The 24,636-nt window shown below is 46.9% G+C and overlaps 1 protein-coding gene across 2 annotated transcripts in view; it reads left to right on the plus strand.

Annotated features, from left to right (window-relative positions):
• Window positions 1–24,636, plus strand: part of LOC132870596 (NACHT, LRR and PYD domains-containing protein 12-like) — a 108,324-nt gene that overhangs the window by 34,260 nt on the left and 49,428 nt on the right. For both annotated transcript variants that reach the window (XM_060904292.1, XM_060904293.1), the window contains exon 11: window positions 20,375–20,548. In XM_060904292.1, coding sequence (XP_060760275.1) covers window positions 20,375–20,548 — 174 coding nt within the window. The remainder of the gene's footprint in view (window positions 1–20,374; window positions 20,549–24,636) is intronic.

Consider the following 24,636-nt stretch of genomic DNA (forward strand, 5'->3'; position numbering starts at 1 on the left):
GGGAGACAATAAAACATGCACTGGGTTTGTTGCCGTTTTGAGTTCAAGTGTCACGTCCATAACGCTGGAATTGCTCCTTTACACCCATAGCTAGTTTTTAAGCAATAGGCCATGTTTGCTTTGGGTCTTTGTTTTGCTTATTTGTTTTCTTACCCATTTTTTCTGTTCACCTTATAATATATGTAACCCAGCATGGGGGCATGCTGTTTGTTTGGTGGGGGGAGAGTGTAAGGTCCTCTAAAATAACACTTATTTTATACTCTATATTGGATTGCCCTATTTTCTGTGTAACTCCATTTACCATAATGCCTTGTGGTTTGGAATATTTTCACTGTTCTGATGTGTTGTGACGTACTGTGCGTTCGGATGTAGGTGCAATTAGTTTTAAGTGATCAATCTCATTAAATCAGTCTCATTAATTAATACCATTAATTTTGGTGCTTAATAATAAATTACCAAACAGCTAAATTATGGTATGTTCCAAATTATGATCACTTACCGTATTACATAACTCATATGCACCTTGGAATTCTTTTGAGATTTGGGCAACTTCAAAAATATTGGGACAACAAATAAACACAGTTTCAATAATAATGGAATTTATTATAAGGATAAAAATGAATAACAGTTGAAATCTTCAGCAAACAGTGAGGTATGTTTGAGTGTGTATTAAAAGGAAATTAAACATGAAACATGTAGTGTGTGTGTAAAGCTTTCTGGCCTACAATGAAGGAGTTAGCTTTGAATGCTGGCTAGGTGTGTGTGTGTGGGGGAAGTTGACCACGTGTTTCTAAGTAAAACAAGGGAGTTAGCTTTGGTTGCTAAGACAAAAGAATTAACTTTGTGTTGCTAGCTAAGGCAAAGGGAGGCTAGCTAGCATGTGTTTGTGTGAGAGAGGCCTGGTGACCATGTGTTTCTAAGTAAAACAAGAGTTAGCTTTGGTTGCTAATTAGACAAAAGAATTAGCTGTATGTGGCTAGCTAAGGCCCAAGGATCCTACCTCGTGGAGTTAAGACAAAAGATGTGTATGTGAGTGTGGAGGAAGGCCGCCACGTGTTCCCTTGAGACAATACCCTTAGCCCTGGATGCTAATGGGACAAAAGAATTAGCCGTAGGCTAATTTCACTAGCTTATAACAGTACTGAATCCACTGAAATCTTGATGTGGTCAAAATGTGTAATAAGGAAATTAAGGATGTTAGTAAGGAATAGGGAAGCATGCACAGCCTATCTATTAAACAATTGAGAGATTAAAACAAAATAGAACAATCATCAGTTCAACACGCTGCGTGTCTACAGTGTAAACAATTAAAATGTTCCTGAGTTCGAATTCACACTACTTCAAAAAAAAAAAACCTAATTCCTAAGACTAGTTTTTATGCCCAAAATGCCAAGTCTTACTTCAGTATCTCGCCCTTCTGTAGAAAGCAGAGAATTCTTGGAGAGGCTGTTTCACAGGAGCTTGTGGAGACTTCTGTAGGAAACAGAGAATTCTTGGTCTGACGCTTCGTAGCTCATGGGAAGAAAAACTGGTCAAACAATGTGCACAGCTTTTTTAGTTGGAAGGGATCCAGCCGCTTCTTAACTTTAAATTAACTGCTTGGGATGCAGTTTTGTACGTACTTATAAGGAACAAATGAAAACCAGTTGTAACTCAATCCGAGTTTAAAGTCTCGTGATTCTAGAATCAACTGTGGCCAAAGGTGAAAGAAAAGCGCAAAACTCTGATTCTTGAGGAAAAGAAAAGACGTCTTTATCTGGTTTGCTTGGCAGAGCGAATCTCTTTGTACGTGCAAACAGGAACCGTACAGATGAGAGAGAGGAGGAGCGGAAACGTGTTCCGTTACTTATGGCTTCAAAGAGGATGTGACGTAGGTGATCCTGCCCAGGCGTGATGCAGGTCAACGCGGAAGCTGGTGATGGGAGTTGTAGTCCTAAAAGACAATACAGGCGGTACCTACATTTCCCCCTTTTGGTCTCAGGGGTGTGATGGAGCCGTAGCACTGAGAGCACAGTACCGTACAGTTCACGTGTCCATAGTCCTTGAGGTAGCCTTGCTCTGTATAGTCCATGGTGTCCTGTGAAAACTGTGTTAACTTGAGTTCCAGTAAGACAGTTGGAGGCAGAGGCATTTTGGGCATATAATCAGGCTATAGGCATTTTGGGCATATAATCATTCCATCTAACTAGGTTAAAACCACATCTACAAAGAACATCAAACACTACACTACATGTATACTTCATTTCTTGCGTAAAAAAAAGAGAAGGAATGAGGGAAGGGAAAGAAGTATTAGTGCTTGGGTTAGTAAGCCTAATCTTCTGGAGAAGTAATAGCAGCGGGTGGTCTGGCCAGAAAGCGTGCGCTACTGCGGCTAAAGCTGTCAGGGATGCAGACCATCTTATCCAGCTTGGCGTGTAGTGTTATGTATTTGTATAGCATGTATGCGATGCCAGCGGTTAAGACCCAGCCACTGAGAAGAAGTCCCAAAGCAATCAGACTTATGGTAGATCCTAGGTCAGATGACTCTCTGACCCGGTATCGGGAGACCATAGTCGAAATTCCAGTCTGATCTAAACTAAATTTCACTGTTTTGGTCCCTTCAACCAGTAGTTGCTGTTGAAGGGTGTTATTGATCTCAAGATCATAACCTTGAAATGCGTCTATCATCTCAATCTCAGAATTGTACCTGTCAGTACTAAGATGGTGTAGGGTGATATCACCTATGTGAATGGTGGCTCCCTGTGGTACACTAAGGAACACCATTTGGTTTGGGATTTTCATTCTGGTGCCTGTGTCGTGCTGGTCGTATGACATCAAGACTTCAGTTTTTGGAGTGTTAACAACCCACCGATTACCAGCTCTCTCTACTCTAGTTTCCATGTCCTTGTCCTTTATGGACATTTGACCTACACACTTTTGTTTGGGCACTTATGCCCTCAAACCACACAGGCGATCTGTAGTGTCTCTAACGAATGGGTTGCTTGGGCAGACCCAGTGGATGTCTTTAGTGGCGATGCACATCTCTAGGTTGGGAATAAAGTAGACAGAGGGGTTGTTGTCATGGAATGCTACCATGGGTGGTGTCTGTATGTGTATATGGACATTTGTTTTTCCAGAAACCCACGTTGAAGACCGACTTGAGTCTATTGAGGTATTTCACCTGACGTCACAGGGTCACGTGACGCCCCGGTGTCCGCCATTTTGGACGGCAAGCTAGCTAATGTCAACAACAGTAGCTAGTATGTTACTGTAGCAATGTTTACGTTCAGTCATTTGGATGACTGTTAAAACCTTTCAGTCTCAAGTTTTTCCTTTACTGGATTTACTAGTTTACTGAGCCAGCCAGCCCCGGAGCAGCGCTAGCTAGCCGGCCAGCCAGCCCCGGAGCAGCGCTAGCTAGCCGGCCAGCCAGCCCCGGAGCAGCGCTAGCTAGCCGGCCAGCCAGCCCCGGAGCGCGCTCAGTAAACTAGTAAATACAGTAAAGGAAAAACTTATAACGGGCCATGTCTCAACAGACTAAGAAGTTATTTCAATGACATTTAATAACATTTTGTTTATCCTGAGGACCGAAAGTAAATGAAAATGTGAACAAATCTTAGCTGTCAGTGAACAATCCTGGTGGAAGCAGGTAAACGTCGTTCTCTAAGCCTGCTAACCTCAATTTTTGCAAATACCTCTCCCTCTGCTCGCCCTGTAAATGCCCTACGTCGCTGGATAGTGAAGGTGTTTTCTGCATCTCGCTCCTTTTTCTTTTATGTTTTTCGTTTGTCGCCTTCCTCGCATTCAAACTGATTCGAGCCGTGCCGTCCAAAATGGCAGCATCACATGACTTGGTCACGTGAGTGAAATACCTCAATATATGTTGGTTTTCTCAATGACGGGTAGGTTTAGCATGAATCCTATCTCTAAGTCTTGTGGATTCATAAAAATGGGGATAGCACTGCCAAGACTATAGACCAGGTGTATTTGCGATGAATACACGTTAGTAGTAGCGGATTTTAGTATTTTATCTACCATGTTAAGGGGTATGTGAAAAATGACGAGGGGTGGTAGTTGCATTTTTCACAGAAACGCCAGAGACATGTCTTCCCGACACTCACAGACACCTCCCAACACGCACGCGCTCGCGCACACACACAGCCGATGCGCACCTGTTGGCGTCTCTTCCATGTATTGGAATTTGCTTTTTAGCGCAGCTAGTGCGAGATCACACATGCTACACACACACACACACACACACAATGGACACACATTCCTCAGTTTAACAGTTATTTACCATCATCGCGAATAGCGCAGGTACCCGTTGTCTCGCGTCATATTTCACTCGCCACACAATAGTTTTACCACACAACAAACATTTCCACTCACCATTGCACCTGGTGCAACAACAGTCCGGGCCGGGGGGAAACTGGAGCCCTTCCGGAACCAATATTTTAACCACTGTTCCGGTGCAGTGGCGGGAACTTGGTTGAAATGGTGACGTAATGTTTTGTAATTATTGTTGTGTAGCTTTATTTGATATATGTATTGAATTTGTGGTGTGTGTGTTTTCTAATATGTCTGGGGTATATGGTGGTATTGTGTAGGTTTAACTAAATGTGTTTTTAAATGTTTAAGTGTTAATGTAATGGGATGCTTCTGTTGGTTGCTGACTGTCTAATCAGCATGCTACTCTTGATTGTGAACCCTTTTAAAGGGGCAGGAGTGTTCACTGTAGAGAGAGAGAGAGGCGCAGGAGGACACGCTTGCTGTGAGGCTGTGTAACAGAAGTAGGTGCAGAGAAGTGCATACTGAGTTTTGAAGTTTAAAAAGTCTTTTGTTGTTATATTTGTGTTGCCTGATTGAGGCCGGTTTTGTTTTGCGTTTCTTTTCAGTTTTTGTTTTCCTATTTTTGTATTCACTGTTTGCACTGTAAATAAACTCGCACTTGTTTCACATTATACTTTAAGTAGCCTTAGTTTTCTTCCTCTTGTTGCTCCTCTTGTTGAGAAAGCAGTTTCTCTCGGATCTCTGGTATTTCCTCTTTCAGAATGTTAACTTCTCTTTTCACCATACTCAGACTGACTGAGTTGGCTGCAGAGAGGCCAACAGAGAACAAGGACCCAATGGCAGATGCAGCAGTAAGTAAACCCCCGAGGAACCTTTTCTGACGTGTTTTACCGCTCAGCTCCTCTTCGGTGACTAAGAATTTTTGTAACTGCTCTAGCATGTGGATAGTGGTGCGTTTAGCATGTTCAACTGTGTTCCAGATCTCGCCATTTGGTCCGTTATCATCGATTTGATTGTGGTAGTGACTTGAGGTGTTTACGGTATACGTCCCATGGGTCTCATCGGGCATATACTCATTGAGTGTGAATGCGACAATTTGTAAGAAGGAGCCCAGGAGCCTCCTGCAGGATGATGCCAGCTGGGGGGCTAGGCTCCACCACCTCACTTGACTGACTCAGTTGTAGGGTGAGGAGGATGCACAGGATTCCGAGGGAGTCCATTCTGTAACATACAGAAGGGTTTTTATTTTATTAGGTTGGTAAATGTGACTGGGAGTGTACGCTTATGGGTGAGTGAGGCGTACAAGCTGGGTGGACTGGATGGGCCTAACTATTGTCCACCCCCTTTTGGAATGAGGACTGTTCAAAAGGTTTGATTTGATTGCTATGAACCCATCGGTAGGAGGGCGTTTGATTAGGCCTGGATGTCCTAATGCAATACGTGACGGGGGACAGTTTTCCCACGATCTCGAAAGGTCCTGACCAGTGTGGTAGGAACTTCTTTGAGACTCCTACCGGCTTGGTAAAGTTGAAGTAGAGGACTTTGTCGCCTATTTGATGTTCGTGATGGGAGGCTTTTCGGTCGTACTAGGCCTTTTGTCCTTTCACGCTTGTTTCGAGATTCTTTTGGGCCCATGCAAAGGTGGATTGTAGGTGGCGTTGTAGGTCGACGACATATTGATGTGCGGTGTATGCAGTGGCGATGCTCATGTCCTCTGGTCTGTACAGGAGATGCAGTGGGAGAACCATTTCCCGCCCAGTCACCATCTCAAAAGGTATGACTCCAGTGGTGCGATGAGGGGTGGACCTGACGGGCATTAGTACCAAGGGAAGTTTCACATCCCAATCTTTACCATGGTGGGTGACATACTTTCGCAGCATGCTCACAATGGTTTGATTGGCTCGTTCAACCTGACCAGAGGATTGAGGGTGGTATGTGATATGGAATTTTGCCTCAACATCTAACATGTTCCACAGCGCAGCCATTACACCAGCAGTGAAATGGGTGCCCTTGTCTGAGTCGATGGATAGAGGAAGGCCCCAACGGCTGAACACATGGTTCATGAGAAGGAGAGCAGTAGTCTCTGCGGTATCATTCGGGGCTGGTAGACATTCTATCCATTTTGTGAAAGCACATGTGACGGTAAGGTGGTATTTGTTACCCCGGGAAGATTTTGGGACCGGACCGATCCAGTCCATTTGGAGGTTGGACCAGGGAAAGGTAATTCCGTGACTTTGCAGGGGAGCTCTATTTAGCGGTTTGGATGGGCGAAATTGACAACAGACCAGGCATCCCTTGACATACTCGGTTATGTCTTTGATCATGAAAGGCCAATAGACTATTGGCTGAAGGGTCTTGTAGGTGGCCCTAGTGCGCCTATGGCCTCCACATGGGCTGTCATGAGCATATTGCAAGACAATCCCCCTGTGGTCCATGGGAACGACCCAGCGGGGTGGTCCTTGGCCACGAGGCACGTACACCAGGAGCCCTTTCTCAAGCTTCAGGCAGTGCTGGAGGTTATGGAGGTGTTTTAGGTCTTTTGACTGTTGTAGTGCCACTTCTGATATGGGGAATGCCCTTGGGTCTGTAACAAAGTTGTGAATCTGGCTGATAGTTGGGTTCTTATCCTGCATAGTTACCAGATCTGCGTCGCCTGGTTGTCTACCTAAATGGATGGTCAACGACTGGGGTTCAGGGTCTTCACACCTTTTCTCTAGCCTGTCGGCGAGTAATGGCATTCACGACGTGACACAGTCTCTCAGGGAGCCATCCCTCCTGGAACTCCCAGGGGGGGCTGTCCACAGCTCCTGCTTTGGTGAGGCGATCAGCCTCATCATTGCCAATTTTATCAGGTCCAGGGATCTGAGAGTGCCCTTTCACCTTTTTCCAGTACACGGTCATTCCCTGGCCTGCCACCAGTTTGTCACATGCCCGGAAAAGTTCAAAGTGTTTCACTACTTTTCCTCTAGCATTTTTCATGTCCTTCATTTTCCATGTGGGGAAGTGAGAAATGAAGCTGTGACGGGCATAGTTGGAGTCATAGCAGATGACTAGTTGCCCAATGCCCACGTCACTAGCTTGTTGCAAAGCGATGAGCACTGCTGCTATCTCTGCGTATTGGCTTGTCCTGGCTCCGATTTGGTACTGGTATTGTCCTTTCAGAAGGCCTACTTTCCAAACAATACCAATGCCGGCTCGCAGTTCATTCTCATGGTGAGAGGAACAACCATCTACGTAGACCATGGCAAGGTCTTTACACGAGTTATTGTCATAGTAGTGGTGGTCTGACGGAAGGGAAGGTGTAGTTATGAGGACAGGATTCTCTCCTATCTCCTGTCCGCAGTCACAGTGCTGGCAGTCGGCTAAGCCTTGGCCCAATGCCATTTTATGGTTCTGGGCATACTTCACCTCAATGTCGTAGCCCTGTAAGGCCATCATCCATGCCGCGATGCGACTATTGGACACCCTTCCATCTCTTAGCCTCTGACTGTTTAAGAAGGAAACCGGTTGGTGAGATGTCTCTATCACCACTTTCTGACCACCAATGTAGCTGCGGAAATGTTCAACGGCCCAAACAGTGGTTAACAGGGCTTTCTCACAGTTTGAGAATTTAAGTTCCACACTACTAAGTGAACGGCTAGCGTATGCGACGACTCGCCTGTCCTTATCATACTGCTGTGATAAGGCAGCACTTAAGCAGTGAGTGGAGAAGCTGGCTTCAAGGTAAAATGCTTTGTCCTTGTCTGGATAAGTGAGGCAGGGGGCGGAGCACAATTTCTGCTTCATTTCTCTGAAAGCATGTTCTTGAGGACTGTCCCACTGAAATTCCTTATCCTTTCGGAGAAGCTCTGTGAGTGGTCTCGCAATTTCTGCGTATTCCTCAATAAACTGCCTGGAGTAATTGCAGATGCCTAGGAAGCTCCTAAGTTCTGACACACTAGTGGGGGCTTTAATGTCTTGGATGGCTTGGATTCTCCCTAACTGGGGTTCGATACCATCAGGCCCCACGAGCAGGCCAATGTATTCAACTTTTGTGCGACACCACTGGCCCTTAGTAATGGAGAGCTTGGTTCCAGCGTTAGCAAGCTGAGTAAGGACATGTCGAATCTCGATTAAATGAACTTCGAACGTTTGTGATCTGACCAGGATGTCGTCAACATAAATCAAGTTTCCATGAGCAGCAGCATCACTCAGCCTTGTGTAGAAATATGATGAATTCCGCTGGTGAGTTGGAGTACCCAAAAGGGCATCGGTTCCAGGTAAACTGCCGATTTGTGAAGGAGAACGCTAGTTTATACTGGTCTTTAGGATCGACTTTCATCGTCCAGAATCCACTGGCCACATCGGCGGTGGAGAAAAACTTGGCGCGTCTCACCTTGGCGAGCTCTTGGTCTAGATGGATCATTGGCCACCTTGACAAGGGGACTTGCTTATTCAGCTGCCTGTAGTCAATGATGAGGTGCCATTTGCCGTTAGGCTTCAGCACGGGCCACAAGGGAGAATTGTAGGTGGAATTACATTCTCGAATGATCTGCTTCTCCAGCAAAGTGTTTATGATCCCTTGGATAGTCATAAGCAGCTAAAGGGATTTTGTATTGGCGCACAAACATTGGTTGTGCATCCGGGTCAGTGGGGATTCGTACGGTGTGGAGGTCAGTGACTCCGCAGTCATTAGAGTCCCGTGACTAAGTGTCCTTGAAATCATAAAACAATTGGTGGAATTCTTGTCTTTGAGCGTCAAGGGTTAGGCTATCAGACTTAGTAAGCTGTTGTTGGACCTCCAGTTTGAACCCTGGGTATGGTTCGCCTAATGAGGAATCTACAGCGTCTGACGCAGGGGTGTTTTCACCTGGCTGAGAAGAGAGGGCATATACCATCATGCCCTCTGCTGTGTCAACTTTGGCCATGAAAACTCGGTCATCGCACAGCATGTTGTGTGGCTCGATACGAATCATGTTATTGGGGACGGTAAAGAAAGCGTTTCTACTGTCTTTTTTAGTCTGACCAAAGAAAGAGGCAGTTCACCTATGACTGGAATTGTTAGTTCAAAGTCATGGAATGATCTGTCTATCAGCAGACCTAGGGGACGGCGAGCAGGCACGGTGAGAGGGGTGTTTGTCAAGTTTTGCACCAGGCGGTAAGACGAACGATGGTTCAGTTCAAGCAGAGGAGTGCCACAAACTGTTAGGTTACGTTCCAGAAATGGGGGCAGAGGTTGGAAGAAAGCCTCTGAAGTTGGAAGCTCTTGACCCCTCAGAATGACCAACTTAAGGGAAAAACCGGCCATCCTAGAAGGAATAACAATGTCAAACTCACTAGCTACCTGGCATGCCTGAGGGATGGTCTGTCCCGAGCGCATGTGCTCAGGGTCAGCGAGGAGTGGGTGGTTGTTGATGTTGGCTTGAGTCCAGATTACCTGGTTTACCATGTCTATCTTGGCTCCTAGCCTAACCAGAATGTCTGTTCCGATGAAAAGTGGATTGGAGAGTTGAGGGACCATGCTCAAGAAATGGAGGAACTCTCTTGTTCCGATTGTCATGGTTACAGCACAGATGCCAACAGCCTTAACAGAGGTTTGGGGTTGTTCGGCAGTTTGAAGTCGGTGGCTCTTCTGCCCGAATACGGGGCAAGAACGGCTTTGACACAGTGTGTCAAACAAGGTCTGGCTGATATCTGTGAAGATACTGTGAAGAAATCTGGCTGATGGGTGATTTCTCAGACCAAAGTGTCATAGCTGCGTTGGGGACCATGGTCCCATTGACTCACACTTCACCTGATAGGGTAGGACAGTACATAGCTGAGGTTGAGTTGCTCAGGGAGCAAAGGGAAGAGGCGTGATTTTCCAAAGAATTGTGGCCACTAGGGGGATTCATGATGTCTGGTGTTTCGACACCAGACTTGGTGTACTTGGCTCCTAGCATGAACCGAAGTTCATCGGATATTTGGTCTCCCGTGGCGCTTGGTTGGTCGGTGTCTGCACTAATCTCATTGCAACGGGCTTGTTCATGTTTTGTGGGATCCAACGACTGTGGGGTCGTGATTTGGGCCCACAGTTGACTGCGACGACAATCAATGAGTGGCGCCAACCTGTCGAGTAGGTCTTGGCCAATCAGTAGTTCTTCCATACCCACAGAGCAGATGTAAGTGGGATGTATGATTGACATGCCTTGGAATGTGAGTTTCAACCATGCCATTTTTGTTACTGGGGCTTTGTTTCACGTGAAGCTGACCAAGTTTATGTTGCAGGGTTTGGTCGGGATAGGGTCACCCTGTGAGAGCAGTGTCTGAGAGATGGTGGCGAAGACTTGAGCACACATGAGCGTGATCTCCGATCCAGTATCTAGAAGGGCGTGGAGGGTGATTGTACCCTCAACCACCACGGGGGTGTAAATGCGCTTAGTGTTGCCCCTTCCAACTAGATCGCCTAAGAACTGCATCAGAGGCGCATTTTGTGGGTTTGCCTTCACCACCGGGGGGGGGCTCTTCTTCCTGTCCATCGCCTGCAGTTTCGTAGAGATCTCCTCCCCATTTCACGAGATGTACTTGCGGTTCCTGGCCTAATCATGCCAGCGGGTGGTCTTCGTCACCCTTCTTGGGCCCTTTTGTTTTATCTGTTGAGGGGTTTGACCTCTTCTGTAACAGTCCCTTAACCTCAGCCAACTGGGCTTTCAAAGAATCCAGCTCTGAGCGGAGCTCGCCAGGTTGGTCTGAGTCGCTGTGTCTGTCACTTCTACCCCTACGTTTGGAGCCACGGTCGGAGCGCTCCTGCCATTTCTGGCCAGAGCGGGGATGGTGATCTTGCTGCCAATTGCCTTGTTCCTTATGACCCTTTTCATGTGAGGGGCAGTTGCCATGGTCACTATGGCCTTGCCCTCGGTCCCTCCTGGCCTTACCTTGCTGATTCTTCCGCTTGCCCTGGTGATGGCCCGGCAAGGGGCGGTTCAGACCGGAATTCCTCCGGGTGGGTCCCCCTTTTGGAGCTTCATCTCCTTCTAGGGTTAGCGGGGGCCCGTCTGCATCCTGGAGACTAAGGACTCTGGGGTCATCATCGTTCCTGTCTGTGGGTTTGACGATGGTCTCCTAGGTCATTTGGGCTAGTTGCCTAATTTCCCTCATCGAGTAGCAACCTTGTCGACACGTCAGTGTGACTTGAGTCCGCACACATGGATGGAGGTTGTGTAAGAAGAGGGATTTGAATACTTTGTCTTCTTCCAGGCCTGGTGCGTTACTACCCTGGAAATAGGCAGTACGTAGCAGTCTATAATACTCACGAGGTGCCTCAGACCATTTTTGTCAGATTTGTATAGCGCACAATGTCGCGGAGGTTTCATCCGTGTATGGCGCATATTCTTCCCTCTGATAATTACGAAGTTTTGAATAACTATCGCGAACATTTGGGGGTAGTGTCTCTAAAAAGGCACGAATGCTGCTACTGGAGGTTTTCCAGATCAGCTTAAGTTTCTCTCGCGTTGTGGCTTTCGACAGGTCCATCAGACATCGGTCTATTTCTCGTAAATAGTCATTTATGTTGGTTCTTTTATTGTCAGGATCGAGTTGCTCAATATCTTTGGCAAGTAGGTCAGTTTGCCGTATGCGGAGGGCTTGGTGCACGTCCTTGTGCAGCGTCCTTCGTTCTCCTGAGTACTCACTATCTGAGCTATTCTGGAATTGCTCCCGTTCCGCATGAGAGTCGTAGTCTGATTCATCCGAAGACGGATCAGGGATACTGTAGCGCACCGACCTGGGTGTGCTATGGTTCTGGGCTCGGGATGAGCGCAGTACGGCTCCACCCTGGCTAAACGATGGAGTCGTGTAGCGAGTTGATGGAGTTTGGCGGGATGTCTGGTTCTCAACGAGGTAATCCACGGTGTCCGGTTCGGATGCCGCTTCCCGCTCTGAGCTTTGGCGCATTGTTGGGGGTCTTTCACGCCCCTCACGCCCTTCTTGGGGGGTCTGCTCCTTGGCAGAACTTTTAGCAGCCTTTTCGGCTTTATCCAACCTCTCGGCACAATCATCAAGGGAGTTTTTCAAAAGCTCACGCTCCCTATATAAATCATTAACATCGGCTGTCAGCTCGGCGTTGCTGGTGGTCAGCCTTTTAACCTCTCCGCGGAGGCATCTGATTTCTTGATCAGTATCCTGGAAGTGCAACAGGAATAGCTTACCTAGTGCCTCTTGGACACTAATAGTTGTTCTCTTTGGATCTCTCATATGTTTTATGGAGCTATCTATGTTAATCTGGCATTCACCCTGGCTCATGCTCCTAATGTTTGCTTTTTCGGAGGCAGAGCAGTGAATGAGGTCTGCGATGACGTCAAAGAGAGACACGTCTTGAACGTTGTCTTCAGCTTCTGAGACACGACGGGATGCCATTTTACTTAGGTTGGATATCACGTAACTAATTAATCAGTGAGTCAATTTATTAATTAATTATTAATTAATATTAACTACATAATTAATCAGTTGATAAGGTTTGTTTTGTTTGACAATGCTATCTCTTATCCTAAGTTATGAATAGGTTATTAGTATTTGTGATATGGTTATCACGCTACTGTTAACCGTCTAACACACCTAGGGATATACCTTGGCAACTGCTGAATCAAACTGATAGTTTATCTGTTGCAACAATATTCAAGAAGTCAACACCAATCTCCTCACACGGGGCACCAATTTAATTGTAGGTGCAATTAGTTTTAAGTGATCAATCTAATTAAATCAGTCTCATTAATAATCTCATTAAATCAGTCTCACTGATAATCTCATTAAATCAGTCTCATTAATTAATGCCATTAATTTTGGTGCTTAATAATAAATTACCAAACAGCTAAATTATGGTATGTTCCAAATTATTATGATCACTTACCGTATTACATAACTCATGCACCTTGGAATTCTTTTGAGATTTGGGCAACTTCAAAAATATTGGGAAAACAAATAAACACAGTTTCAATAATAATGGAATTTATTATAACAAAGATAAAAATGAATAATAACAGTTGAAATCTTCAGCAAACAGTGAGGTATGCATGTGTGTTTGTGTGTATTAAAAGGAAATTAAACATGAAACATGTAGTGTGTGTGTGTGTGTGTGTGTGTGTGTAAAGCTTTCTGGCCTACAATGAAGGAGTTAGCTTTGAATGCTGGCTGTGTGTGCGTGTGTGTGTGTGGGGGGGGGGGGGGTTGACCACGTGTTTCTAAGTAAAACAAGGGAGTTAGCTTTGATTGCTAAGACAAAAGAATTAGCTTTGTGTTGCTAGCTAAGGCAAAGGGAGGCTAGCTAGCATGTGTTTGTGTGTGAGAGGCCTGGTGACCATGTGTTTCTAAGTAAAACAAGAGAGTTAGCTTTGGTTGCTAATTAGACAAAAGAATTAGCCGTATGTGGCTAGCTAAGGCCCAAGGATCCTACCTCGTGGAGTTAAGACAAAAGGTGTGTATGTGAGTGTGGAGGAAGGCCGCCGCGTGTTCCCTTGAGACAATACCCTTAGCCCTGGATGCTAATGGGACAAAAGAATTAGCCGTAGGCTAATTTCACTAGCTTATAACAGTACTGAATCCACTGAAATCTTGATGCGGTCAAAATGTGTAATAAGGAAATTAAGGATGTTAGTAAGGAATAGGGAAGCATGCACAGCCTATCTATTAAACAATTGAGAGATTAAAACAAAATAGAACAATCATCAATTCAACAGGCTGCGTGTCTACAGTGTAAACAATTAAAACGTTCCTGAGTTCAAATTCACACTACTTCAAAAAAAAAAACTAATTCCTAAGACTAGTTTTTATGCCCAAAATACCAAGTCTTACTTCAGTATCTCGCCCTTCTGTAGAAAGCAGAGAATTCTTGGAGAGGCTGAGTTTCACAGGAGCTCGTGGAGACTTCTGTAGGAAACGGAGAATTCTTGGTCTGACACTTCATAGCTCGTGGGAAGAAAAACTCTGGTCAAACAATGTGCACAGCTTTTTTAGTTAGAAGGGATCCAGCCGCTTCTTAACTTTAAATTAACTGCTTGGGATGCAGTTTTGTACGTATTTATAAGGAACAAATGAAAACCAGTTGTAACTTAATCTGAGTTTAAAGTCTCGTGATTCTAGAATCAACCGTGGCCAAAGGTGAAAGAAAAGCACGAAACTCTGATTCTTGAGGAAAAGAAAAGACGTCTTTATCTGGTTTGCTTGGCAGAGCGAATCTCTTTGTACGTGCAAACAGGAACTGTCCAGACGAGAAAGAGGAGGAGCGGAAACGTGTTCTGTTACTTATGGCTTCAAAGAGGATGTGACGTAGGTGATCCCGCCCAGGCGTGATGCAGGTCAACGCAGAAGCTGGTGATGGGAGTTGTAGTCCTAAAAGGCAATACAGGCGGTACCTACATGGATCAATCAGACTTATTTGCTCGTTATGTTTTTATTTGAATTTTGATGTCAGCCAATGTTAATTGGTATATGTTTAATGCCCGTGAGTTCGCGAGCTTTTTGAATGTTCCATCACTTCGCGAGAGAGAAGCTCATGTCAGTTCTCGCCTGCAGCAGAGGAGAGAGAGATCGTGTTGTTTGTGAGCTCTATTTCAGCACTTATTTTGCAGAGGGTATTTTTATAGTTTGGCCTGCTTGTGGCCATAATGTGTACCTGGGACTCCGGTGTCACTCCAGTGAGTGATCTTGCTGTTTTTTTTTTTTTTTTTCGCGGACACATCTGCCCTCCGTTGCTGGGCCCACCAGAGCGCTTTCGTCAGTTCCTGGGGACTCACTATGTCGGGACCGGGACCCAGCCAGCTACCGAGGGGTTTGGGGTGAGCAGCATCTTGTTCGAGCGAGCTAACCCACAGCAGTAGCTAGCCCTCTGCTCAAGAGTATCTGCTGCGTGACTGTACCGACATCTGTAACCTGATCCGTCTGGTCTGACTGGTGGATTGTGAGTAACGCTAACCCACAGACACACACGTTCCTCTGGTCTCGCCTGGATCGCCAGCGTTTTAGAAGGGCATTGTAGTGGTTGCTGTTCTGCCTGCAGTTCAGAGAGCTGCCACCTGTGCACCAACGGGCCCCAACTGCGCGCTTGTTTTTTTTCTTTTCCACTTTTCTTTTGATACTTTACCCAGTTTTATTTTCTTACTATGTACTGCTTGTATACACACTGTTGATGTGCTATCTGTAACATCTCTATGATGTAGGCTAATTGTTTCCACTCTTCTTGTGCAGGTGTTACTATTTTATTCATATTGGTGATTTCATTGCCTGCTTCTTTGGGAAGCATTTATCATCAAATATCTCCTGTTATTATTATTGTTTTATTGCTTATTAATAAATATAATCATTATTATTTAATTATATCTTGGGTGTATTGGCTGCTCATTTGTTTCTTTATATTTGAACATTCTGACATGCAGACTAGCTATTAGTTCTTTCACTCAAACTACTGTTTATTTTAAATTCTGAGGAAATACACTAGCTTCAAAGGTAAGTGTAGTATTTTCGCAGTGGAGGCACCGCGCTGTTAAATTTATCATTTATTAGATTCATGCTTATTATTCTCTCTTTACTCGTACTTGTACCCTTATGGTATCAGGACTCTCAGCCAGCTCACCACTCCACCGCTGAGAACTTGGGACCCTGTTGTGCCATTATTTATTGGGATTTAGGGTAACTCTTTAGTAGCCTGTAGCCTACTGTGCTGGGTGATCAGCACCTGTTAAAAAGGGGTTACAATAAGTTAGCACAAATGTCTAAAAACCTGCTTTCACTTTGTCGTTATGGGCTATTTTGTGTAGAATTTTGTGATTAAAAAAATGAACTCAATGTATTGTCTGTAACATAAAACGTGGAGAAGGTGAAAGGGGTGTGTAGACTTTTTTTGGCTTGACTGTATGTTTTCTTTAAGTATGCTTTCCTGCTTTTTACTGGACCCAGTTGATAGAGACCATCACTACTATCCTTTTCCTTCTCTCTCACACACACACACACACACACACACACACACACACACACACACACACACACACAGCATTGGATTCATCAACCCTTAGACAAACACGTTCTGTCTAAAGAAAACAGTCACACTTGTTCTTGTCAGTCCTGAATAAACAATTTAAACATTCACACACTGGGTTTTAAAAAGTGTGTGAAGCTGTGAGATAACAACTTCTCGTCTCGTCTTCTTCCGCTTATCCGGGGCCGGGTCGCGGAGGCAGCAGTCTGAGCATGGAAGCCCAAACTTCCCTTTCCCCAGACACCTCGGCCAGCTCCTTGGGAAGAACACCGAGGCGTTCCCAGGCCAGCCGAGAGACATAGTCCCTCCAGCGTGTCCTGGGTCTTTCCCGGGGCCTCCTCCTGGGGGGACATGCCTGGAACACCTCCCCAGGGAGGCGTCCTGGAGGCATCCGAAAGAGATGCCCAAGCCACCTCAGCTGATTCCTCTCGATGTGGAGGAGCAGCGACTCTACTCCGAGCTCCTCCCGAGTGACTGTACTTCTCACCCTATCTCTAAGGGAGCGCCCAGCCACCCTGCGAAGGAAACTCATTTCGGCCACTTGTATCTGCCATCTTGTTCTTTCAGTCATTACCCAAAGCTCATGACCATAGGTGAGAGTCGAACATAGGTGAGAGTCGGGACATAGATCGATCGGTAAATCGAGAGCTTCGCCTTTTTGGCTCAGCTCCTTCACCACGATGGACTGGTAAAGCGACCACATCACTGCAGAGGCCGCACCGATCCACCTGTCGACTTGTGAACAAAATCCTGAGATACTTAAACTCCTCCACTTGAGGCAGGACTTCTCCACCAACCTGGAGAGGGCAAGCCACCGTTTTCTGGTCGAGAACCATGGCCTCAGACTTGGAGGTGCTGATTCTCATCCCAGCCGCTTCACACTCTCTACTGCAAACCGCCCCAGTGCATAGTGCATGCTGAAGGTCCTGGTTTGCAGAAGCCAACAGGAGGACAACATCCGCAAAAAGCAGAGATGAAATCCTGTGGTTCCCAAACAGGATTCCTTCTGGCCCCTGGCTGCGCCTAGAAATTCTGTCCCTAAAAATTATGAACAGAACTGGTGACAAAGGGCAGCTCTGCCGGAGTCCAACATGCACTGGGAACAGGTCTGACTTACTGCCGGCAATGCGAACTAGACTCCTGCTCCATTCGTACAGGGACCGGACAGCCCTTAGCAAAGAGCCCCGAACCCCATACTCCCGAAGCACCCCCCACAGAATACCATGAGGGACACGGTCGAATGCCTTCTCCAGATCCACAAAGCACATGTGGACTGGTTGGGCAAACTCCCATGAACCCTTGAGCACCCTATGAAGGGTATAGAGCTGGTCCAGTGTTCCGCGACCAGGACAAAAACCGCATTGTTCCTCCTGGACCCGAGGTTCGACTATCGGCCGAATTCTCATCTCCAGTACTGTGGAGTAAACCTTCCCTGGGAGGCTGAGAAGTGTGATTTCCCCTATAATTGGAGCACGATCTCCAGTCCCCTTTCTTAAAAGGAGGGACCGCCACCCCAGTCTGCCACTCCAGAGGCACTGTCCCCGACTGCCACGCGATGTTGCAGAGGCGTGTCAGCCAAGACAGCCCCACAACATCCAGAGACTTGAGATACTCGGGGCGGATCTTGCAAATCATCTCAGTGACTTCGGCTTGGGTAATGGACGAGTCCACCCCTGAGTCATCAGCCTCCTCTTCCTCAATGGAAGATGTGACTGTGGGATTGAGGAGATCCTCGAAGTATTCCTTCCACCGCTTGACAAGGTCCCCAGTCGAGGTCAACAGTGTTGGCAGAGTACTGCTTCCCCCTCCTGAGGTGCCGGACAGTTTGCCAGAATTTCTTCAAGGCCGACCGATAGTCCTTCTCCATGGCCTCACCGAACTCCTCCCAGTTCCGAGTTTTTGCCTCCGCAACTGCCCAAGCTGCGGCACGCCTGGTCTGCCGATACCCGTCAGCTGCCTCAGGAGTCCCAGAGGCCAACATGGCCCAATAGGACTCCTTCAGCTTGATGGCATCCCTTACTTCCAGTGTCCACCACCGGGTTCAGGGATTGCCGCCACGACAGGCACCGGAGACCTTGCGGCCACAGCTCCGAACAGCCGCGTCTACAATGGAGGTAGAGAACATGGTCCACTCAGACTCAATGTCCCCTGCCTCCCTTGGAAGCTGGGAGAAGCTCTTCCGGAGGTGGGAGTTAAAGACCTCCCTGACAGAGTGCTCGGCCAGACGTTCCCAGCAGACCCTCACCATACATTTGGGCCTGCCAGGTCTGTCCAGCTTCCTCCTCCGCCAGCGGATCCAACTCACCACCAGGTGGTGATCAGTTGACAGCTCAGCCCCTCTCTTCACCCGAGTGTCCAAGACATAGGGCCGGAGATCCGATGAAACGACAACAAAGTCGATCATCGACCTCCGACCTAAGGTGTCCTGGTGCCACGTGCACTAATGGACACCGCTATGCTCGAACATGGTGTTCGTTATGGACAAACTGTGACTAGCACAGAAGTCCAATAACAAAACACCACTTGGGTTCAGATCAGGGAGGCCGCTCCTCCCAATCACCCTCCTCCAGGTGTCACTGTTGTCGCCCACGTGAGCATTGAAATCCCCCAGTAGAACAATGGAGTCCCCAGTCTGAGCACCTCTCAGTACCTCTCCCAGGGACTCCAAGAAGGCCGGATACTCTATACTGCTATTCGGCCCGTAGGCACAAACGGCAAGAGCCCTCTCCCCAATCCGAAGGCGCAGAGAGGCGACCCTCTCGTTCACTGGGGTAAACTCCAACACATGGCGGCTGAGCTGGGGAGCTATAAGCAAGCCCACACCAGCCCTCCGCCGTTCACCATGGGCGACTCCAGAGAAGTGGAGAGTCCAGCCTCTCTCGAGGAGCTGGGTTCCAGAGCCCTAGCTGTGCGTGGAGGTGAGCCCGACTATCTCTAGCCGGTACCTCTCAACCTCCTGCACAAGCTCAGGCTCTTTCCCCCCCAGCGAAGTGACATTCCATGTCCCAACAGCTAGCCGCTGTGTCCGGGGATCAGGTCGTCGAGGCCCCTGCCTTCGACTGCCGCCCAATGCACACTGCACCAGCCCCTTACGGCTACCTCTGTGGGTGGTGAACCCACAGGAGATCGGGCCCATGTCACCACTTTGGGCTGAGCCCGGCCGGGCCCTGTGAGCAAAGGCCCGGCCATCAAGCGCTCGCATACGAGCCCCAACCCCAGGCCTGGCTCCAGGGTGGGGCCCCAGCTGCGCCATACCGGGCAACGTCATGGTCCTTGATTGATTGATTGATTATTCTTCATAAGGGGTTTTGGTGAACTGCTCTTGGTCTGGCCTGTCATCTAGGACCTGTCTGCCTTGGGAGACCCTAACAGAGGCGTAGTGCCCCCGACAACATAGCTCCTAGGATCATTCAAGCACACAAACCCCTCCACCACAATAAGGTGGCAGTTTTCGGAGGGGATAACTTCTCCAGAAGATAATTAGCGTCTGACCCTGTTCTATAAAACACACCCACAGTCCTGATTATTGATGGTCTGATCTTCTCCAGAAAGAGCTGTTAATGTGAACTCTGATTAAAGAGAGATTTTGTAGAGATGTGTGAAGCAGGAAAAAGTGACTAAAACAGTGTTTGTGTGTGTGAGAGACTCGGTCCACAGGAAGATAAATTGTCTCCAAACAGAGCAGATTCAGTGCTGTTGCTCCTCTGCCTAAGATCGAGGCATCCTGCAAAAATCACCCTAAGAGCACAGCATGGAATACTGAAGGAAGAGAAAGCAAAGGAGAGCAGAACAGCTGCAGAAATCTCTAGAACTCACGAAAGTCTCTGTTCATGTGTCCACTGAAAGAAACAACACTGAACCATAAAACTCTTCTAAATTACAAAGAAAGTCTGTTTAACAAAATCAATGAAAAATCATTTCTATCCAAAACTAAAGCAGGTATTCTTCTACAGACTGAATGAAAGATTATGGAGACATTCATTCTCTCTCTCTCTCTCTCTCTCTCTCTCTCTCTCTCTTTCTTTTTATTCACACACACACACAGACAACCCTTATTTAAAGACACAGTAAATTTTGATCATAAACTGAGGCAGTGAAGTGTGCATCATTGTGTCTTTGCAGGTTGTGTAATTGTGGTGTCTCAGATGAAGGCTGTGCTGCTCTGAGTTCAGTTCTGAGATCAAACCCCTCACAGCTGAGAGAACTGAATCTGTCTGAGAATAATTTGGGAGACTCAGGAGTGAAGCATCTCTGTGCTGGACTGGAGAATCCTCACTGTAAACTGGAGACACTGAGGTAAGATCATCTCTCTGAGAGTCACATGACCTGCTCCTCAGTAAGACCCATTCTCTAATGCCGCTTTTCCACTACAAACGCGGCTGAGTCGGGCTGAGCCGTGCCGTGCTGAGTCGAGCTGAGCGGGGCTGTTGGAGTTGCATTTCGACTACAACTGCGCTGAACCGTGCTGGCTGGAAGTGGGTGGACACATTGGGTGGAGTTAGCGAAAGTGGGTGGACGTCACGTGATGTCGTTAAGCAGCGCAAACGGTGACATCAGTGAGCTTTTAAGCGGTAGTCTCACAACCCGAATAGTAAACAATAAACATGGAGGACATGGAGTCATTAGTGTTGCTGGTCTTGGTTCTGTGGCTTGTTGTCACCGACAACGCCAAAAGATACTGGCAAGAGCGTATAGATGAGGCGAGGCACATAAGGCTTCATAATTCTCGTAATTCGTAATTCTCCTTCTTCCGGGTTTACGGTGTTTACAGATCCCAGCGTGCTCGCGGGGCGTGTGTGGGCATGTGAGGACACTCCTCCTCACCAATCAGTGCACAGGGGAGTGTCTGCTCACGCCCCCAGCCTCACTCGGCACGGTTTGGCTCGCTTCAGCCCCACTCCAAAACGGTGCGAGTTTTAGGGGCTAAGCAGGGCTGAAGCGAGCTGAGTCGTGCTGTTTTTTGGTAGTCGAAACGCGAGCCGTGTCGGGCTGAAGTGAGCTGAAGCGAGCTGAAGTGAGCTGAAAAAGGGTAGTGGAAAAGGGCCATAATAGTGAGACTGAAGCAGAGGTTTTAGCTTCATCAGTGTCCTGAGGAGGAAGATTGTTTCTGTTCACTGCACACTGATTTGTCAGAGTCTTTGGGTCAGATGTATGTATGTGAGAAGCTGCAGCACAAAACGAGATTATATCTGACTGCAATGTGTCTGAAATGTATTTATTCATTTAGAAATTACTTAAAATGAATAACTGCCAGATTTTATAAAAATGTTTCCAACTGACCATCTCAGATTTGCTTCTTTCTTTTGAATAATGTCACTGTTCCCAATAAAGTGTGTAAAATTTCAGGCTCGTATCTGCATTAGTTTCTGAGATGTAGAGGATAAAAGGTCCAAACTCATCATTTTTTTTTTTTGAGTATTTATTCTGAGTTGCATGAAATTTTCAGGGTTGGTGTGAACTGTAGAGTTTCAGCGTTATTTTTCCAAGTTCACACGGCTGAATGAAACAAGGCAGCAAGCCGTATTTTGACCTGCAAACTTTAGGTTTGATTAGATTAGACTAGATAGAACTTTATTGATTCCTTTGGGAGGGTTCCCTCAGGGAAATTAAAATTCCAGTAGCATCATTACAGGATAAACAGAGAATAGAAATAGAGAAAACGTCTAGATAAATTAAGTATTTACATATACAAATATATATTAAAGGTGCCCTTCCATCGAAAACGTTTAATACTGGCTCTTTTTGAAATACCATAGTTCACTTCGAGTTGCATATGCATGCTGCATGTGAAAATGTAATTCTACTCCCATTCCCTGTATTAGCGTATGAAAGAAAATAGTTGGAAAAACGAGCGAATCTGAAAAAGCCCTACGAACTTGCGTCACTTCGAAAATTAGTATTCATGGCCTCGCCAACCTTGGCTTGCGACCGCCCACGGGAAGAAAGTTCAGATTTAAGCGCGAGGAGAGAGAGCAGAGCCCATCTCGTCAGTAGCTAACGAAGAGCAAGTTGAAAACATGCCTGAAGAAGTTCATGCCTGTGTTATTTGTGGCAGTAACACATCAACGTTGCATTTCTTGCCCAAGATAGAAGAGGTGAAGAAGAAATGGTTGGAATTTATCTTTGGAACACCACCAGCGAAGTATAATGCAGCGTTAGTACTGTGTTCTGATCATTTCAACCACAAGCTGTAAGTAAAACATGAACTTTTTGTTTGAAGGTTTTTGTTACAAAATAGCATGTTCATATTCTCCACGTTAGCATGCATGACATGGTCACAAGCTAGGCGGGGATGAGAGTTTTCCACTTTTCGGCAGATTTCCACTTTTTCTGAGTAAAAAACGACCTTTTTATATTATGCCAAATCCGTTGAGAATTTTTTTTTTATTAATTTTGGGGGGTTGGGATATGTTCCTTCATGCTATTCAAACTTTATTAACTCCAGCGATGTTTACACATTATTTGTAAGTTGCCATCTTTAGTCTCGTTTAAATCTCGTTGAATATGATGTAAAATTCGTGTTATCTACATTGTTATTGGTCAAAACATCGATGTCGAGACCATAATAGCCAATCAAAACAGTTTTTACAAAGACACCCACATCTGCTTGTTCTGACACACTGGAGGTAGCATCACAGTGCTGTTAGCCAATCAGAGGTAACATGTTTACATGTCATGAATATTAATGAGTAAGAGCTGAAATCCTGTCGCTCTCCCACCACCCACTCCTCCACCAAACTAGAGCAGCCTGAAACAGGAGCACCACAGCGTTTTTTTTCACCAAAACTGGCTCACAGGGCATTCATTCATACTCGAGACCAGCGCACAATTAATGAAAAAATGATGCAAGGAGACCTTTAAAAAAAAAAGTCCAGCAGGAGAGATATTGCACATTGTCCCGTATTGCTTTTTGTCAGGCTAGGCTACTGCTACTGCTCCTTCCCGTCCTCTGTCCTTCTGTTACCCCCCCCCCCCCCCCAGAGATGAGTCATACAGTCTGATGGCGTGAGGGACAAAGGAGTTTTTAAGTCTGTTCGTCCTGCACTTGGGAAGGAGCATTCTGTCACTGAACAGGCTCCTCTGATTGCTGATGACGGTGTGCAGAGGGTGACTGGCATCGTCCATGATGTTCAGTAGTTTGTCCATCGTCCTCTTTTCTGCCACCATCACCAGTGTGTCCAGCTTCATGCCGACCACAGAGCTGGCCCTCCTCATCAGTTTGTCCAGCCTGGATGTGCCCCCCCAGCACACCAGTGTAAAACAGGACACTGGCGACCACAGACTGATAGAACATCCACAGGAGTTTCCTGCAGATGTTAAAGGACCGCAGCCTCGTCAGGAAGTACAGCCTGCTCTGTCCCTTCCTGTACAAGCAATTGGTGTTGCAAGTCCAGTCCAGCTTGCTGTCCAGCCACAGCCCAAGATACTTGTAGGAATCCACAGCCTCCACCTTGACTCCCTCAATCAGAACTGGTCGTGACCTTGGTCTGGACCTCCCAAAGTCAATGACCAGCTCCTTGGTCTTGGAGGTGTTGAGCTGCAGATGGTTCCTGTTGCACCAAATGGCAAAGTCCCTCACCAGGCTCCTATACTCCTCCTCTCTGTCGTCCCTGATACGCCCTACTATGGCTGTGTCATCGGCGAACTTCTGAATGTGACACAGCTCCGAGTTGTAGCAGAAGTCCACGGTGTACAGGGTGAAGAGAAGAGGGGCCAGCACCGTTCCCTGGGGTCCTCTGGTGCTGCTAATCACAGTGTCAGACGTGATGTCCTTCAGCCTGAGGTACTGCGGCCTGTCTGTGAGGTAGCTGGAGATCCAGGTGACCAGGCAGGGGTCCACTTGCATCCTGTTCAGTTTGTCCTGAAGCAAAAGGGGCTGGATGGTGTTGAAGGCACTGGAGAAGTCCAAGAAGAGGATCCTCACTGTGCCATTTCCTTTATCCAGATGCGAGTGGGCTCTGTGTCACAGGTAGAGGATGGCGTCTTCCACACCAACACCGGTATGCAAACTGCAGACAGTCTTGGGCATGTTGCACCTGGGGTCTGAGGAGGCTGAGGAAGAGCCGCTCCAACGTCTTCATCAGATATGAAGTGAGTGCCACTGGTTGGAAGTCGTTCAGCTCTCTGGCCTGGTTCTTCTTGGGAACTGGAATGATACATGATGTCTTCCAGAGGGTGGGCACTCTCCCCAGCTGCAGACTGAGGTTGAAATTGCATTGGAGTGGTTCACCCAGTTCAGCAGCACAGGTCTTCAGTAGTCAGGGACACACCTTGTCTGGGCCTGCTGCTTTCCTGGAGTGAAGCTTCCTCAGTTGATCTCTGACCTGGTCTGCAGTGATGCATGGAGGAGTCTGTGTTGAGGTGGGGGAGGAGGAGGAGGGGGC

The sequence above is a fragment of the Neoarius graeffei genome, chromosome 22 (assembly GCF_027579695.1).
Source record: "Neoarius graeffei isolate fNeoGra1 chromosome 22, fNeoGra1.pri, whole genome shotgun sequence".
In the NCBI taxonomy this organism is placed as follows: Eukaryota; Metazoa; Chordata; class Actinopteri; order Siluriformes; family Ariidae; genus Neoarius; species Neoarius graeffei.